This window comes from Stegodyphus dumicola, chromosome X1, assembly GCF_044657685.1.
Source record: "Stegodyphus dumicola isolate Sdum_Otavi_A_Nest chromosome X1, ASM4465768v1".
Lineage (NCBI taxonomy): Eukaryota > Metazoa > Arthropoda > Arachnida > Araneae > Eresidae > Stegodyphus > Stegodyphus dumicola.
The window spans coordinates 48,893,910-48,914,077 of NC_140780.1; the positions used below are offsets into that span (position 1 = coordinate 48,893,910).

At 33.3% G+C, this 20,168-nt stretch overlaps 1 protein-coding gene across 2 annotated transcripts in view; it reads right to left on the minus strand.

The window, feature by feature from the left end:
• The window catches only part of LOC118191145 (potassium voltage-gated channel subfamily KQT member 1-like), a 144,931-nt gene that overhangs the window by 38,903 nt on the left and 85,860 nt on the right, over positions 1 to 20,168 (minus strand). For both annotated transcript variants that reach the window (XM_035361949.2, XM_085807798.1), the window contains exons 8-9: positions 19,179 to 19,319; positions 3,859 to 3,969 (exon numbers count right to left, since the gene is read on the minus strand). In XM_035361949.2, coding sequence (XP_035217840.1) covers positions 3,859 to 3,969; positions 19,179 to 19,319 — 252 coding nt within the window. The remainder of the gene's footprint in view (positions 1 to 3,858; positions 3,970 to 19,178; positions 19,320 to 20,168) is intronic.

Consider the following 20,168-nt stretch of genomic DNA (forward strand, 5'->3'; position numbering starts at 1 on the left):
AGAAATATTACTTAAAGATGTGTTATATGTGCCTGAGTTGAACGGTCAATTAATATCTGTGAAAAATATTCAAAAAGCAGGTTACAGTGTAATTTTTAAGAATGATGTAGCTGTTATTGAAAAGAGGAATGAAAAATTTGAGTTTGCTAAACTCAATGAGAAAGGACAGTATGTGAGTCAATTTGAACCAGTTAAAGCTTCAACATACATTGCAAATCATAGTGCAGAATTATGGCACAGGCGCATGGGGCACTCATCTGATAAAATATTAAAAGAAATGGGTTTGCCAGTATCTGAGTCACCTTCAAGCTTTTGTGAAGAGTGCATATTAGCAAAACATTCCAACACTCCTATGAACAAAGGTCCTAGAAGCAGAGAGCATGTGCCGATGAGAATGGTACACACTGACATATGTGGTCCCATTGATACACCCACTAGGGAAGGTGAAAAGTATTTTGCTACAATCATAGACGATTTTTCTAGATTTACTGAAGTGCATCTCTTAAAGCACAAGAGTGACATAAATGAAGTGTTTAAATTGTTCCTAAAGCAGAATCCTGATGCCTACAAAATTCGGTGTGATAATGCCAACGAATACGTGTCTGGTGAACTAGCTCGTTATTGCAAGAAAAATGGTGTTATGATAGATCCTGCTCCTCCATATTCACCTCCTTTAAATGGTGTGGCTGAGAGAGCCAACAGATATCTTTTAGAGAAGGCCCGAGCTCTAATATGTGAAGCAAAGCTTTCTAAATCCTTCTGGGGCTATGCTGTACAGACAGCTGCATATCTTAAGAATAGAATTCCAAATCAGACTGTTGAAAATGTACCTTATAAGCTCAAATATGGGAAGCCGCCTGATTTGAATATTATTAAGGTGTTTGAATCTGATGCATACATGAGAGTTCCTGATAACTTAAGAAAGAAATTGGATCCAAAATCAAAAAAGATGATTTTTATTGGATACTCTACCATGGGTTATCGTTTACTGGACCCAGTCACAAATCATGTTGTGGTTTCTCGAAATGTATTGTTTAATGAAGAGAAAAAGAAATGTATCTCAGTTCAAGATGATTTTTCCATAGAAAGTAAAGATCCTGCTAAAGATGAAGTAACATATGATTCAAGTGATGTAGAATCCAGAAATCTTGAAGAAAGTCATGAAGAAATTACTAGGCAAAGAAGAAATATAAAATTACCTGTAAAGTTGAATGATTACTTTGTGTATGAAGCTAATGTGTCAACTGTTGATACAGTAACATATGAGGATATAACATCATTGCCGACAGAAGAGCAAGTCCTATGGAGGAAAGCCATGGATGAGGAAATAGCTTCTCTTAATAAAAATAAAGTGTGGGAGTTAGTCAACTTGCCAAAGGATGAAAAGCCAATATCCTGTAAATGGGTGTTGCGCATCAAACGAAACAATGTTTACAAAGCTAGATTGGTTGCTCGTGGCTTTGAACAGAAGCCAGGTATTGATTCTTTGAGAACTATGCTCCTGTAATTAGTACATCATCACTTCGACTTGTGCTGGCTATCATTGTTCAAAAGAATCTTGAAATCTATGCATTAGATGTAAAGACTGCATTTCTGAATGGTGATCTCCAAGAAACAAGCTACATGGAACAACCAATGGGCTACAGTGACAACAGTGATCGTGTGTACAAGCTTCTTAAGAGTCTTTATGGACTTAAGCAAGCACCGAGGCAGTGGTTCAAGAGATTTACTGATTTTATAATTCTGTTAAACTTCCAACAACTTAACTGTGAAGCATGTACTTTTGTAAGAAGAACTAAACAGAGTGAAATATTTATTGTGCTGTATGTGGATGACTTGCTAATTGCTGGTTCTAATGATTCAGAGGTAAAAATTGTGATTGAATTACTTAGAAATGAATTTGAGATGTCCAAGGCTGAAGTTGCAAATGAATTTCTTGGAATAAGTTTTGAATATTCACAGAACAAACTTACTTTAGGCCAAAAATCTTATGTTGAAAAATTGTTAAATAGATTTAGAATGTTAGATTGTAAGCCATCTGATACTCCTCTAGTGCTTTAAGTCAACTTCATCAAATTTTGTGATTGGTGAAAGATTTCATGGCCCTTATCATGAACTTGTAGGTGCTTTGCTGTATCTGTCTATAACAACTCGTCCTGATATTCTGTTTTCTATGAACTGTCTGAGTCAGATACAAGAACAACCCACTAACAGTGCTTGGGCTGGTCTGAAGCAAATTCTTTGATATGTAAAAGGGACATCTGAATTGAAATTATTATTTTGTAAATCTAATAGTGTTGATATTATGTTAAATGTTTATGTTGATGCTGATTGGGGATCAGATACAAATGATAGAAAATCTATTTCAGGGTATATTATTTTCTTTAATGATTGTCCTGTAACTTGGTCTGTTAAAAAGCAAACATCTATTGCTCTGTCCTCTACTGAGGCAGAAATTTTGGCTTTAGCAAAAGCTATTCAAGACCTAACTGTATTTTATAATGTATCTAAAGAAATTTTAGGAGTCGACAATATTAAAGTTTCAGTTTATGAGGATAATCAGTCTGTAATTAAAGCAATATTGAATGAAAGTAATTGTGCTGGACTAAAACATTTGGATATTAAATTAAAGTATATTAGGGATATTGTAAAATTGTACGATATAAATCTCTTATATGTTTCTAGTGAAAATCAGTTAGCTGATTTGTTTACAAAATGCTTGCCTAAACCAAGATTGTGTTATTTAAGAGATAAATGTAAAATAATATGTGATTAAGGGAGGGTGTTGAGAATAATCACACGCACTCCCCGTTCTTGTTTTAATGTCCTGTATTTTAACCATAACTGTTTTATACTTTTGCTTAGGTTGATCTGGCAACAGTTGTAGTTGTTTCCTGGTGTGATATGTAGAAACGTGCTGTGCTATGTGCGTGAAATTCCATCTTTTAATAAAGCCTCTACTTAATTATCATCGGCCTCTGATTCACCTTTTTTTAAATCTTTACACAAATGAAAAAAAATCCTGAAGTATTTGTGCATATATCATGAGTTTCAGGATGCCCATGAACTAATAAAGATTTTGATATTGCTCAATATGTTTAAAAGACATCTTTATTGCAAATATCAGTGATTGAAAATGTTTACTAGATAAGAAGCTGAAGGTGATACATTTAAACATCTTCCCAGACTTCAATATTCCAAAAAGCATTATCTCAACGATATTGAGATAATTTCTTAGCAGTAGAAATACTAGGCATTGTGAAGATCAGTTGCAGGCAAGGGTTACTGACACATTAAAACTGCTTTCTGTATTTATTGTACAAATATGATCATCATGTAACTTAAGAGCAATTCATATGTGACTTTACAGGAAAAACTGATATAAGAATATGTAGAGCTACTGCTCACAAAAGCTGCAGAAACGTGTTTCTTACATAAGGCAATCAATATACTGTACCCCTTTTCTAGTTGAAGAGCTAGTATGACTTGCATATCAATGAAACTCAATGACTAGGTACGATTCTCTTCATAGTTTAAGTCCAGATTCAATATAAATGCCAATCATCAATGATTTTAACATGAACAGAAAGTGGAAAATGACTAGGTGTATGTATTGAGAATACGGCAAAGCACACTAGGGCTATCAGCCTAAGGTGAGGGAAACTGGCTCGTATACACGTTACACATGGGGAAAACCACGAAAACGCCCATGCAGCCAGCCCGTTCATGGAATTCGAACCTCTGGAAAATGACTAGGATATATTCAGAAGTTGCTGAAACAGAAATCATGTTTTAAAAACTGTACACATTTCTCACAAATGCTTTATTTAATTATTTCAGAAACAAAGAAGAACTTACTGCTGGCAAAGCAAAAAATGAAATGGCAAACACAGAAAAGCATGAGGCAACTATTTTCCCCATCCAGGTTTTTGGAACTGTATCACCATATCCAATAGTTGTCACAGTTATCTAAAAACACAACATTAATTAATAAAATATATAGCATGAAGTGTGGACAAAAAAGTAACATTACAAAATTTTAAACAGTACTGAAATTCAGTACTGTTTAACAAATATAAAAATAGTTTTGCATTAATGAGAACTGAGATATCATTGAAAACACCTTAAACTGGTGCAATCAGAGATCAACACATTCCCTCTATATACATGTCCACAAAAGTCCCTACCTATATTATTTATTAGTTAGGCTGTTATTTTTGCAACTGCTTGTTGTAGACATACACTTCCAATTACAAAAATGTTTTAAATGACAAAAATATTTATGCTTTGGCATTTTAAAATTTAAAAAAAAATCAATTTCATAAAAATTAAATCTTTTTATGCTTGTTATAATTAATTACTCGTTATAAAATATGAAGTACAAAAGGTTTAACCTCCATGTGACAAAAATTGACCAAGATATTAATTTTAATTTTTCTGATTTTTAAGGATTTTACAGCAACAGAAAATGGAACTTATTGTCCTCCTTGAGTGATCAGTTAAAAAATAAATTAGGATAAACCAGTTTCTAATTGGATGAACAGAGGGTGTTTAGAAATTTTTAGAACGATTTTGATAAAGAATTAAAAAATAATTTTTTTTTGGAATACAAATTTCTGGTAACAGCTTATTAAATGAAATGAGAAATACCGTCTTCTACTTTTAAATTAAATCTTCTTTCAAAATGCCGCATGTAAACAAGCTGTGAATTGAACGATATGTTTTTGCGCTTTCCAAACAGAAATTTTCCTATTCCGTAATTCAAAAACGTTGTGAAATACATGGTATTAAAATTTTTAGGTGTAAAGTAAACAACATTATTAATCGGAAAGAGAAAAACTGTCAGTCATTGCTTTCTCATGACCAGAATAAACTAAGTGAATGCCCGAAAAAGGTACGTACTGTTTGTTTCTAATTTTTTTAAGGTTAAATTTTTGGCAACAAGAGATAATACACCGACGAAAAATCAATTGCGGACATGAATTTAAATACATCCGTAGAAACAATAAATAAAATACTAAAGCAATATTTACAACTTATAAAAATTAAAAAACGTAATGTTCACCAGCTTTTGCCCAAGCATAAACAATTTGGCTCAGGGCTAAATAATTTATCGAATCCTGTATGATAAATATTTAGTAAGATGTCTGCGTCTGAAGGTCTGCTAAGCGAGCTCTTTTCTCCTTCGCTATCTTTGCCTAGCAACGAAACTTGTAATGCGCATAAGCCAAGGAGGTTAGAATACATGGAGATGCCCTGCGCGCAGTCCAAGTGAAGCCAAAAAGTGGGGGAAAGCATGCCCTTAGTAGTCGTGGCTTTAGAAAGATTGACGAGCTCTTCAGCCAATGAGGCAGAACCTAGCCACACCCAGTTTCGTAAATTAAAGACCGTGGATTCTTCGCGCGCTTTTTCCTTCACTTTTTCCCGCCATTTCATTTTATTTCTACATTTTCTATCATCTTGTAGACGGCTGCAATATTGTTCCGAGAAGCAATTTTTATTCCTGCCAAAATGGTAAATTCCTGCGTCGCTTTCGGCTGTACAAATAGAAGAATAGCAGGATCCGGTATTACATTTCACAGGTAAATATTCTTTTAACATATATACTATCATTTATTTAAGTATACTTTGCTCAAAGTTAGATAAAAATTTGCTGTGCATGTTTAAAACATATCCAAGGAAACGGCTGCAAGGGCTGATAATTGTATCAATTCTAATGATTATCAGGATATGCAGAGGGAAAATATATGTACAAAGGGACTGATTCCATTAAAATGAGTTAAATGAGAAATGCATTATGTAATTACATGCTGTCATTAATGAATGCTAGCAATAAAGGTATTGTGAAAATAAATAAATAAATACTCAAACCATTAATTGATTATATTTTAGTTATTCTAAATATATACAGGTATAATTCTCAATTTTCCATGTTAGAAATACTACTTACGTTTTGAAAAATATTAAATTGCATGAACAATGATAAAAAATAATATTTAAATCCTGCATTGTTATTTTTAAAACTCCCACAAATTTCACCCCAAATTAAATCCTGTTATTAAATATTTACTTGAACAGAAAATAAAATTAAATACATAAAATATGACTTGTAATATAATATGATCACACCTTTAAAATAACGCGTTTTCTTTTCCACGATGAGCTGACCACTCCCCCTTCCCTTGTTTACTTACCGTTTTGCTTTTACAACTCAGTTAATTACGAGTATAATACTCAAACCATTAATTGAAGAAAAATCTGAGAATTATAGATGTTTCTTCGCGCACGTCACACCGAGAAAATACTCAAACTCTTTTCTGACGGCTTTTCAAACGCACATTTCAATTATTCTACTTATTTATGCATGTTAAAAAAACATTCTTTTATATGGAAATGAAATCCGAAATGTAGACATTATTTCAATGTAACCATTCAGTACCTTATAACCCTCTCACGTCTTCACATAAGAAATCAGAAAACACACTCAAAACTTCAAACAAGCTGACGTTTAACCTCACTTCACATAGTAAGGGAAGCGTTTTCTTGCCCTCACGAGGCGTGGCTTATTTGCTTCCCCCGGCTTCACTCTCCTCGTATTGCGACAGCAGGGACGCCATCTCCATGTATTCTAACCTCCTTGGCATAAGCAAATATAGTTTTTTCTTGTTCTTAGTGGTTTGAGTATATTTTGTTTTCCATTTTGCTTTGAATGCCTGCCAACTGAATGGTTAGATTATGAATAAATTAAAGATGAATTTCAAAAATAGTTAATTCACGTTATTTCGTAGTTATAGTACAAAATATTGGTCTTCTTTCGGCGGAGCATGTCGGCAATATTTGAACTAAATTTCCTTTTCTTGAGAAACTTGCTCACGTTAGAAAAATGGCGTCATCAGATATTATTGTCTTCATTCAAAAAAAGAGATAATGTGAAAGTACAAATAACACGATTGTGACTAATGATGAACCAAAGGTCGATACTACAGAACTGGAATGTAAGCTGACGATTTTAAAATCATTTCAAATAAATTTGAAGAACTTATAAGGAATTTCTCCCACCTTCTTAAAGTGCCTTTATGGTGTAGTGGTTCTGCACGCTGGGCCGGTATTCCAGAGGTCCGTGGTTCGATCCCCGGCGAAAGCGATTGCTCATTTTTCATCTTGCCTACTTCAAAAAATACCTAATGTCTCAACAAACTTAAAGGTGAATTTTATGGTGTTTTAAAAGGCGAAGATTGCAAAGATCACGAAACCATCTTCTCAGAAATGGAGGTTGACCTCGAAAATGTTGAGGGAGTTCTAAAACGTTTTTAAAGAAAATGGACACTAAGCCCAGTAGCAACTACAGTATTTCTAATGGTAATATCGCATCATATAAAATCAGAAAGGTTACAAATCTGTAAGCAGCATAGCCACCTCTGACAGCTATACAAGTCGAAAGACAGCGTGGCATCGAATCACGTATGTCACCTATGACCCTCTGCGGAAGATCATGCCATAATCTTTGCAACTCAGCAGTTAGTTCACCAATATACCGGAACGGCTGCAGTTACATTCCAAACATGTTCCAAACGTGCTCTATTGACGAGAGGTCTGGTGACCTGGCAGGCCACGGGAGTACAGCATATCCTTGAAGACATTGTTGGAAGAGTCGCACAGTATGTAGACGAAAGTTGTCTTGCTGATAAATAGCACCTGGGCGACTTGACAGCATAGGCAATACAACCGGTGTTAAAATGTCGTTCACGTAACTGCGAACAGTTATAGTGCCTTGAAGGACAAGTAGAGGTGATCGTGTGTCAAAACAAATCGCTCTCCACACTGTAATACCTTGTGTAATCGCCGTATGCCACTCAACAACAAATACCCGGACGGACCGCTGGCCTGGCTGCCTCCACACGCGTGTGCTTTGGTCATCAGCACTGAGGCGGGATCGGAATTCATCGCTGAAGGTCACACGCCTCCAGTCGGTCACATCGCAGCTTGCCCGAGTTCGCCAAAAATCCACTCGACACTGTCTGTGATGTGGGGTGAGTGGTAGACGTCTTAATGGACGTCGGCAGCATATACCAGCATCGGCCAGTCGTCTCCGAATGGTTTCTCTTGATACCACCAGATGCTTGGAAGGTGGAAAATGGCGTTGAATTGATGCTAGCGACGTTGTTGGTGGCCGCTCTTATGATTGCGTGATCCTCGCGCTCATTTGTGTTCCTGGGACACCCTGACCTTCCGCGACGGTAGACTATCCCTTCCGTAATCCATTATCTCCAAAACCGAGCAACTACCATATCCGACCCGACCGAGGGGACGGCCGATACGCATGTTCGACCAACCCGCTTCTTTGAGGCCTACTATACGCCCCTTCTCAGAGTCCAACTGTTCGTAATGCTGCCGGTTACGTCTCAGAGGCATCTCTAGTCACAATACCGTCTAAGTAGACAGATTCATTTGAATAGCCCTATTGCACGAGCAGTCATGCTTTTAATCTCTCCCAGATGCGCATCTCATATGGGCATAGCGCACTTACCTTTGTCTCAATTTAAATTATATGCAAATTTAAATTGGGACAAAGATATGCAAATTTTAATTGCATATCTCTTACCAGACCATATTTCTGCCGAGTTTCGTGATTGTGGCTCGATTTCTTCTCAGTGCATATAATTTTTGTGACAGACTATTTTCCTTTTCGTTTCGCTTTGAATGGATGCTAACTGAGCGATTAGATTAAGGATAAATGAAAGATGAATTTCTAAAATAGTTAGTTTTCGTTATATCGTAATTACAGCCCAAAACACAGACAAATGGGAAAACATCATGACCCTCGGTGAATCATCGATTTACCTAAATGATTGCAATAAAAAAAAGCCTTTTTATTATCGAAAATGAAGGGGGAGAAATGTACAAACCTGGTTCCATCAGTGTAAAGAAAGATTCAGTTATAACTGTCGCAAGATTCTTTTACAGTGGGAAATTTAAAATAAGAAAAGTGGGAAAAAACGTTAAAATCAACTCAACGTTCTATTAAGAAAAAGTTTTTACGTCCAATATTTACAAAAGAAATTCTATTGCTTTATTCTAATGACTTTCAAAGGGTTACAAACAAATCAACAAGTCATACTTCGAAAAGTAAAATTGCATTGAGAAAAATGAAGACTGATACAGGTATTGCATTCATACCTTTTCAGTGTAGTACTGGGAACCCCCCTTTACTGGGAACCCCCCTTATATTTCACCTATGGACTATTGTGCCTTTGATCACTTGAACAGAACTCTTTCTAAGCGAAAAACCCATCATGATTGATGGACTCTGAAAAGTAGTGGAATAGGAATGGAAATCAACGCTCCTGCAAATCTTATGAAAAGCCCTTCTATCATGGAGACCAAGGTGCACATTTATAGTCCAAGAAAAAGGCTATCAGAGCAAACATTTAAAAAAAAATCTTTACATTTTAAACATAAATTAAATGACCCGAAATAGTTCTAAAAATGTGTAAACACACTCTGCATATGTCTGCGACCAATGCTACGATCAATGGTTATGAAAACAAATGCCAGCTAAGGAATTTTGTGTACTCAGTGTATAAAAAATATAGGATCACTTTTCATACCACATAATAATTTAACTAAGCAGCTTTCTTGTTATGATTATATATTAATATGATACTCTGGAACACCCTTAGATATAAAAGGGAATTTATTGTCTCATATTGTACTCTTACATCAAATTTATCAAAGTTCACAATCACATTAATGAATCATTGATCTTCTTATTAATGTAGCACAAACCACATTTGTGCATATTGGTGAACAAGTGATTAAGTAAAATTACTAAAAGTAGTTAGGAAACCAAATTACAGCGAAACAACCTATTGAACCGGTATTTAAAATATGGCACATGGGAAATAACTTAAATATAGTTTAAAAGTAAGGAGAGATCCAACTCATCAGTAAGAAGACATTCCATGCAACGCTCGAATTAAGTAAGTCAGACTAGCCCTCCTTTTTTCAGAGAGTTTTAAATTTAGCTTCAGAAGTTTCAATAGTATTTGCAATCTTTCTTTTTCGTTTAAGAATTGGCTTTCTCTTCTACTAGAACTTCTATTGTTTCTATATTAATTTTATTAAGCTTTTATTATTCAATTGAACTAGTACATTTTCTTTTTGCTTTATTTTAGATTTTACAAAAGCTGCTCAATTTAGGTCAATTTTTACTTTGCTCTGCAGCCAATACATTTCCCTTTTCGTAGATCAATTTACTATATTAGTACTATTTAATTGAAAATTCGCACCATTGTACTCTAGTTCATTTAAAATTGGCATTGTTCTAAAAAGTTTTTATTCTATTTTTTTCGAGACACTCCTTTTCTAAGTGTTTACAGGACTGTTTTAATTACTTAAACAGAGACTAATAAATTAATTTTCCTTATTACTTGTTAAATAGTAAAACTTTTTCATGAGTTCACAGGTTTTTATCTATTTGTATATCATTATTTTTACAGAAATTCGTATACTTGTTTTTTGTAAAAAAGTAAAAATGTTTCACTTTTCATAATATTATGTTGGAAAGCTAAGACAAATAGGGAAAAGTAACAATTCAATGAGACTCTTAATTCTACTAATTCATTGATTAATTGATTAAGAGCTACGCTTCCAAGTCTCAGTGAGTTAGTCGAAATGAAATTTTTCTTGGCTATCCAATTAATCGACTGGGTATGGAGTTTCAAAAACTGTTCCCTTGACAAGTTCTGTTACGAAGCTCCAAACAAGGGAGATTAATCTTTGCTAATTTACTTTCTTAATTTTTAATTTCTGCAGTAAGGTAAATATCTTAGATTCTTAGATTTTTACATTGCTGTTTATCATGTATTACACTCCTTGGTGAAATTCATGTCTTCTTACTGATGAGTTGGATCTCTCCTTACTTTTAAACTACATTTAAATTTAGAATTTAGCAGTATTTTGCCCTAAATTCTTCCTTTTAGTACAAACGTACTTGCTTCTTCCTCGTTGAATACTTCGTTACTCATTGAAATAATTTAAATAGACATACTTATAATGTATATATATATATATATATTAATCAATATTTTTCAGTAAATAAAATCAATATTTTTCAGTAAATAAATTATATATATATATATACATATACATGCACACACAATACCTGTGACAGTTCTTTCCTACCAGAATTTCAATTATATTCCATTTTCATATTAGCATCACATTATTGTTAGACTAATAATTATTTTGACAACTGTATATAAGAAACAGTTCAGCCCGCCAGCGAGCTAAGTAGTAAAGTTGAACATGGGTAATTCGGTCCAGAGTTCGAATTTCGGTGAACAGGCGTTTTCGTCATGTGTAATGTGTAACCAGTTTCCCTAGGCAGATAGCCCTCAAGTGCTTTGCCATAATCAAATAAACCTAACCAAGAAACAGTTTTAAAATGTCTTTCTACGCAACCTCCCCCCTAATGTATGATGATAATTTTATATAATTTTATACTCTGCTACTGGCCTATAACACCTGACATAATTTTGTAGAGAAATGCCAAGTTTGCCTAAGGATTTTTAAGAAAACACTCAACTTGTTTGAAAATTAGAATCTCAAAAAAATTAAAGTGATGATATTTTGAAATATATTTAAATACTACTATAATCTTTCCAAAGTGAAAAAAGATAATACCAACCAACATACTGTACGATGTATTAAAAGTTATATATATTTTTGCATACACTTATGGGGCTAATTTTTGACATATAAGTTTTAAAGTTTTAGACATATAGCATAAGCATATATTTTCAAATAGCATGATGTAAAACATATTTCCAGAGTCTGAAAAAGAATAATTTATCACCAACAGAGCGTAAGTCGTGGTGCTTTGCTGTCTATTATAGAAACCTTAATTACTTAATTAAATATCTAGTTCACCTCATACCAATAATTGAGGATGTTATTAGGAAAATTAGGCCGATAAAGAATATGACAGTACTTGATCTAATGTCTGTGTGCTTTCAGATAGACATGGGACCTGAGAACATGCAAAATGTAGCGTTTATCACAAAATGTATGCACTTCTAAGATTGTCATCTGTGTTATACAGAGTTTCGGCTATGTTTCAGCGGACGATGGATATAACTCTAAGGCCTGTACTAAACACGTCTATGTTCATCACTCTAGATGACATATTGGCCCACCAGCGACCGAGTGGTAAAGTCTCTGAACGCTGGTAGTTCGGTCCGAGGTTCGAATCCCGCGAACGTGCTGGCTGCATGGGCATTTTCGTGGTTTTCCCTATGTGTAATGTGTATACGAGTCAGTTTCCCTTAGAAAGTCCTCCACGTAGGCATCCCTCCCCTTAGGCAGATAGCCTTAGTGTGCTTTGCCATAATTAAATACACCACACACCTAGATGACATAGTAGTTAACAGTAATATAATTGATTAGCATATTTAGGCCCTGTGGGAAATTTTTATGCTACTAAAAGAAGGGGGTTAAAAATATATTTCCAAATGTAAATTCGCGGCTAAAGTACTTCGTCTTAGGTTACAAAATGTGAAATTCAGGTTTTGGAACGGGAAAACCAAATTCATCACAATTAAAAATTACCCGCTACCAACTACGGCTAAGAAATTAGAATCATTTTGTGGGTTTTATTCACATCATAAGACATATTTCGCCAAAACCGAAGAGACTTCATTGAATTTAAAAAGAAGAAAGACACACTTTAATTGCTCAGTGGTCTTAACTACAGCTTTTAAGGACCTTTATACCACTTTGATTGAAGCTCTGGTCTTGAAATTTCCTCATCTGGTACTGTAGACGAGTCTGATTTCGCGTTATGAGTCGTGTTTATGCAGGGTAGGAAGCTGGTTATATATTTAAGCAAATCCTTAATTAAACTCAAAGGAACTGCATGAACTGCAACTATCCAGATAGAAACCGTAGAGGTCCTGCAACTGTTCAGAAATTCAGGGTGTATTTCAGAAAAGAATGCGGATCATGCCGCGATCACTCGCCAGTACTTATGAAAGAACTTATCGCCAAGACTGAGAAGGTGGGCACTCAAATTGCAGGAGTATTAATCCAAAGATTAAACACGTACCTGGTAAAGAAAGCATTGTGGCTGTTAACCTGTTGACAATTTAATTGTATGGCGAAGGAAAAAAATCTGATGTGCACACCACATGACTTCCTTGTACGGAATATTAAATTATACGCATTTTTTCTTGCATTTCATTTAAACTTATTGGATTGAATTAAATCTACTTCGCCGACAGCGCATAAACCACAATAGAATAAATGCATTCTTTAAAATTCACTCTAGTATTTGGTTACCATAGCGACATGACTTAACAGTATTATATTTCGTTCATATTATAACTCATAATGCATAAAATTTATATCATTTAAAGAATAGAATTATCTAATCGTTGCCACATGTTCTATTCAAATAAAGCTAGAATGATGTTTAAAAGAAATTCAGCAAACAAAACAAAAAAGAAACAGTTTTTCACAGACGATTGAGTATTTCTCATTCAATTAATTCAGTTCTCACTTCGCGAGAAGGCAAAAATACATAAAAACTCAAAATATCTATATTAAAAATTACGAAGTAAATCTTAAACACTTATTTCCTCGAAAAAATTCCAGAGAGGATTAAGCATAATTTAATTGGCAATAATAAATGAAGGCGTTATCTTTTTTGTTGCGAAGCTAAGTTTCTCTAGATTGGCAACAAATCCACTAGTCTGCTGTTTCAAATGTAAACTATCAATGGCCGCCATCAAAAAAAGGCTTAGCGGCACTTAACTTTAAAATTGTTGATAATTCTAAAAATATTGCATACAGATTTACTAAAGGCATAAAAACCTTAACCGGAAGATAAAAACAACATAATTCAATTATTTTTAGAGCAAAAAATGTACAATTTACAAACATATAAGAGTAAAGAGACCGAGATCACTGAGCCGGGTACCAGAGTGGATATATACATGAATATATTTATATACGTTTGGTGCGGCCGATTGCAATCAAAATACGAGGTGCACATCTACATGTTATAGCAGTCCTATATACAAAATTTCAACGTTCTGAGGCTACTCGTTTTTGAGTTATGCGAGATACGTACGTACATTCATACAGACGCCACGAAAAATTCTCTTCAGAATTAATTTTAAAGCAGTTTTATAATTTTTTTGGAGGAAACGAGTCTTTTATTCTGTTCTTACGTACAGATATCAAGCAAAAACATCGTTAAATTGCATTCGATAGCGGTCAAAATGGATATTTTCGTTGAAATATGCTGCCTGAAACTTTTCGCAATTACTATACTTCCTTTTTACTTGGTACAAGGAAGTAATAAAGATTAGTTGCGGCATGTTGCTATAAAAAATTTCCGATTGCCCAGACATAGCAATTGCAGAAGTTGAAGGTGGATCCCGATAACACTGATCACCCCGATATCATGGTAATTAGGAACCAAGGCCCATAGAAGAAAGGGTTAGCTCACTTTTTCTTAGGTAAAAAAACGAAAGTGCGTTCTCGCCCTCCATATTTGGTTCTGACGCCGCTGAAGTTATCCATCCTCAGATTAATATAGAATTTTGCATTGATTTAAGCTGAATGTAAATTTGTAAGCGGATGTGCAAATTAATTTTTTTTCTATCACAAACATTATTAAATTTAAATTACAAATTCGTTGGTACGCACTGCTTGATTGCATTATGCACAATAAGGTAGGCAAAGGAAGCAATAATCAGCAGGACGTATCATTTCATAGCTACTGAAATGTATAGTGTATATTGATTTTATGTTATATCAAATTAAGCTAATTGTTAAATTAATATTTAATTTATTTAATGTTTAAATAGAAGTGGTGCCAGTTATTTTAAATTTTCATATTGCTTAAATTAATTGATTCTTTAATTATATGTAAAAACGTCTATGCATTCTATTATGTGTATCTAAATACGAAAGGTGAAGCGACATAAGTGAAAGTGAAAACTTAAGTTATAGAAAGAAATATGCAATAAAGTCAAATTACATTCGTATTTTCAGTAGATGAATTTATGTTTCTTCACAGCAAGGGTATTTTTTAAATTATCATATATCACATATATAGATGTTTCCACATTTAAATTTGGGAAAACTTTATTTGAGTATTTTAACTATTTTTCAAAATACAGAGCTGTTCAAGTTATTGTACTGTTTAACTTACTGTTCAAGTTACTATGCTGTTTAAGTTACTGCATATTACTGTTAGTTAATGTACAAGAATTTAACGGATCTGGATCGGATTCCTATTGTCATCGTATCTGGATTAACAATATTCAACCAGGATTACAAGTGAGCGTTTTATTTTTATAACTTTCGCTTCGAATGTATAATTCTTTAAAATATAAACCAAAGCTTCAGAAGAAAACTGCAGAAGTGATAGGACCGAAATAAGGCTCTAGGAACGTAAATAAGTTTAGATCTCAGCCAAAATAGATTACAAACATTAGGGACAAGTTGGTACAGCTTTAAATATCGGACAGAAAGTTAGGTACATAATAAATGGTCTTAATCTGAATTTCTTCTGTTTCGGCATTTAAATATTATTATACTATATATTTTGCTATTCTTATAAAATCTGGGTATTTAGTCTGATAATGCTTAAGCGAGTAACTTTATAAATAGCTGAAACGTAAATGGCGAATTCTGTAATGAAGTTAGGAAGATTTCTGTTGTTGTTGATGACCTAATGCGCACGTTTCTGATAGCAATATCAGAACAAGCCCACGAAATTCCTTGTGGCAAGGGAACGCAAGATACATCTGTTATTGTCAACAGCCTTGAGCATCTTACGGGTGACAGTGTGATTTAATTCAGTTCTGCCCTCGATTTTGATGAAGAGCACCCCGGGTGGGACAGAAGTGACATTTTTGTTTATTTAATGCCCCCACTGATCTCACATGAACTTTGCTGCTTCAGTAGTGATTTTTGATATACCCATAACAGACATTATATAAACACGCACATTACAAAATACGATATCACATCACGATGATGTTTTGTCCATGCGCTAGATATTCGTCTTCATCATGATTTCGCCAAGACCTGGTAAATCACTAAATTTACTCGCGGATTACATTTCCTAGGAGAGAGTGGTAAGTACGCGCCCGGGGAGAACTGAAGATTAAGATTTAGAGCTCCTTCCTGCTTGCCAAGAATGGAAAAACATTTAATTCTAAAATTTCGTAACATCAATTTGGTGCCCTCTGGATGTTGCGCCAGGAGACCAATGTCCTCCCTTGCTCCCCACAGCTATGACATTGTCTACTGTCTGTAGCACTTGTCTGTTAATTAACGATATTAATTATGACCTGGTCAAGTATTTAAATATCATAAAAGCCCAGTGCCCTACCCAGTTTACTAGGACCGTTTCATGAAAATGAAATAAATAGAAACAGACCTTTTGCTGGTAACAGTCAACTAAGTTTCTTCAGAAAAATCAGAAACAGTTCTCTTATAAAGAACTTGTACCAACTGTAGACTCATTTCTAAATGTTTATCTCAAAATATCGAGCCACTTTTAAAGTAATATCAAATAATGGTCCACAATTCGTGAGCCAGATTTTTGAAGAATTGTGCGCTTCCCTTGACATAAAGCACTTTAAGATGGACCTTATAGAGTCTAATACTGCAGACTGTGTGAAAAAAAAATTATAATTAAAACAATCCGCAGTTATATAAAAAGTTACCATTCGCACTAGGACAGATATGTCAATGAACTTACCTACCTATTAAGGTCAACAAAGCACGATAAAACAGGAAAAATTCGGGCAGAATATTTTTGGGCGAGAAGTTGAGTACATGCTTGATAAACCGTTTTTTATGGAAAGGACGGAAAATAATTTAAAATGAAAGATCTTTGAGTTTAAAATTAAATATATTTATCAATCGACGAGGCAACTAGTAATTTGGATAAAGCTCAGGCTAAGTAAAAACTCTACTATGAGGGGGGGGAAGACTAAGGAGCATGAGACATTTGTTAAGGAAAAGAGAAATACAAAAACCCTTTTTTGCCTGAGCCCCACCAATATCCGAGCGGTGAAAGACTCGCGAATACTAGTACTAGTTCCTCCTCGGTTCGAAGCTAGATGAACTGGCTGACTGCATAGTTAATTTTTGTGGTTTTCCTCAATTTATAAAATGAATACAAACCAGTTAACCTCAAAAATTCTCCTTTGAGGTATCCTTTCCTTTTAGGCTACTTTGCCATTTTGTGTTCCCCGAAAACAAAAAAGGAAAACATCTAATGCCCACCATTGCCATATAGCAATAAAAAAAATCACATTTTCTATTTCTCTGCAACCAAGAGTCTTCAGAAAACATCTTACATTGGCGAATTATATTTTCTGGTGTTTTACATTCGTACAAATATTTCAGTTCTAAGTAACAATCTTAATTTTAATCCATCTTTACATTCAAATTTTAAAGAAATTCTTTTATAGTAATTTTCACTTTTTTGTCAATCGATGGCGCTTAGCCTCATTTCTTTCTTTAGCTGAAATTTTCTCGAATTCTTTTTATGTTGTTGTCACATGAGTACATGCTTCTTCGTCATTTTCACTCCTGAACTAGTTCTTCACTAGAAACTAGTTCTTCAAATTTAAGCGACTTACACTGATTCTTGTTGTTTCCAGTATCTTCTACGTACTTTAGGTGGTTGTCTAGGAAAGACTGCAGTTTTACTACTTTTTGCAACCTAGCTCTCGCTTTTTAATAGTTACTTATTCTGCAAAAAACAGCATTTTTAGTAATCTAGGAACTATGCGATACAGAGTTGCTTATGCATTTATGCTCGGATTTCGGCAGGCAGTTCTAAAAGATACACAGTAGCAATCACTAAAATAAAACAAAATGCTAATAATATCTATGACTAGATTTAAAAGTAACATACTAACTACAAAATTATCACAAAACAAAGTTCTGAAACATTCTGAAACTATCTTCAATATCTTTCTGTAAACTAATGAAAATTCTGAACACATTTAAAGTAATGAAACGAACAATTTTTTTTTCATTAAAAAAAATTGGCATTAAATTTAGTATATTTGGATGTTTTTGCACTGATTTAAGATCCTAAAATGCCATACATCTACTTTTTTAAAAGGCTTACTGTTTACAAATATGTCTGCCAAATATCTTAAATTAAATTAACGAAACTGGCTCATGCATGTCAAATTTTTAAGTTCTATATTATAATAATAAATTAGTAAACATAACAAATGATATAAGCTATATAATACACATTTGTCATGGCTCTATTTACATGAAAGTTTATTATTTTGCAATAGAAATTGCAGTCACTCATGCAAAGCACATTGCACAATTAGTCCTGTGCAAATTAACAGAAATATAAAAAAATACATGCACAACAAAAACTATGTAATATTAATAAAATAATAACATACAGAATTAAATAGGAAGTTTTAAAATCATGCTATTATTAGCAAAAGAAAAAAAAGAGAAAAAATTCTTAAAATAATAAAAAACATACACTTTTTTGTTTAAAAAAATATTATTTAAATATTCATTCACTTACACATTCAAAGTAGTAGCAGGTGAAAACATTCAGTTCGCGAAGAGTAATTTTAATCATAAGGCGCAACAATGGCTGCCAAAAGGGTTCACTGTGTACACAGATGCCTGAAAGATTAAGATGTGCTCTTTTTTGAACTAACTAAACAGGAAAGAAAACTGAAAGCTGCCAACTATGTTACAGAAATGCAAAACCTGATTAAAGTTATTTCTAATAATTAACCGAAAGCTACGGAGTTACAAATCATGAAAATATAATAAAAAAATCAAAACAAAAAAAAGCATATGCTTCTTTATTAAAAATAATAATATCCAGCTTTTGGTTAGTGATATTTTTACTTTGCATAAGGGAAAGTGTGAAATAAGCTTTTTTTCACTTCTAGTTATATATATTGGCAAATCCCTATGATTACCCCCCCCCAAAAAAAAGAAACGAAACATCAAAGCATAGTTGGCATTTTTCATATAGCAAATGAAAAAGAAAGACATGTACAGGGAGAAAATAAAAAGCTAATAAGCAAATATAAATCGCAAAATATGGTAAGAATATTATAAATTCTAAATGCTGACAAATTAAGAATGCTACTTACCACTCCCCACCATAGAGCATCAGCATAACTGCTGAAATCAGACTTTCCTACAATACCTACATCTTCTTTTTCAGCCAAGTACATAAAATATGAGGAAAATATTAAACCTAGAAATCCTATGTACAAAGTTGTAATAAGTTCCTGCAAAAGAATTTGAAAAATAATATTAAGAAATCATATTAATGTTTAAACAGACAACTAACTGTTTAATTTTAAAAATCAACATTATTCAATCTTCAATACAGTTCACGTGGAGAAATCATATACAAACATGAAAAATAAATTAAATTAACTTGCACTACACGTTTTAACTAATGAAAAATATTTCCAGGAAATTTATTGTGAGTTAAAGCCAAATAGAAGCCATTATTATTTGCTGCTACACAGGTTTTTCAAAATTTGGGTGACATATACACATTCATTCAATATGAATATTCATCTTTTGCACGGCCCGCGCAAGAGATGAAGAACGAAATAAATGTCTGCTTTTGTAATTAACTAAAATCAATTTAAAAACGTTTTCTGGTACAAGAGATTTCTGGTATTACTAGATAAAATAATTAGAGATAAAATTAAGATAATTAAATAAACTAGATGATTATTATTTATTAAAAAGATAACAGTAGATCAATATCAAAAGCAAGGAAAAGAGCTGTTGAATATATTCATTAAAACTATAAAAGTAGATCAATATAAAAGCAAAGAAAAGAAATGTTGAATTTATATGAAATCCATAATAATTTGCAGCATGAAAGGGTAGCTTTGCAAACTCTGCATGTTCTAATAAGCTTCAATTTTGAAATAAATATATTTATATTAAGAAAAAAATATATTATTTTATATAAAGGAAAAAAAAGTTAATCAAAATTACTATCAGTTATATTTTTGTTTTCTAACTTAAAAATCATCTTAAGAGATTTTCGGATTTAATCTTCAAATTATTCCAATAATATTCAGAACAATGGGGCCATTATTCTTAATTATAATCAA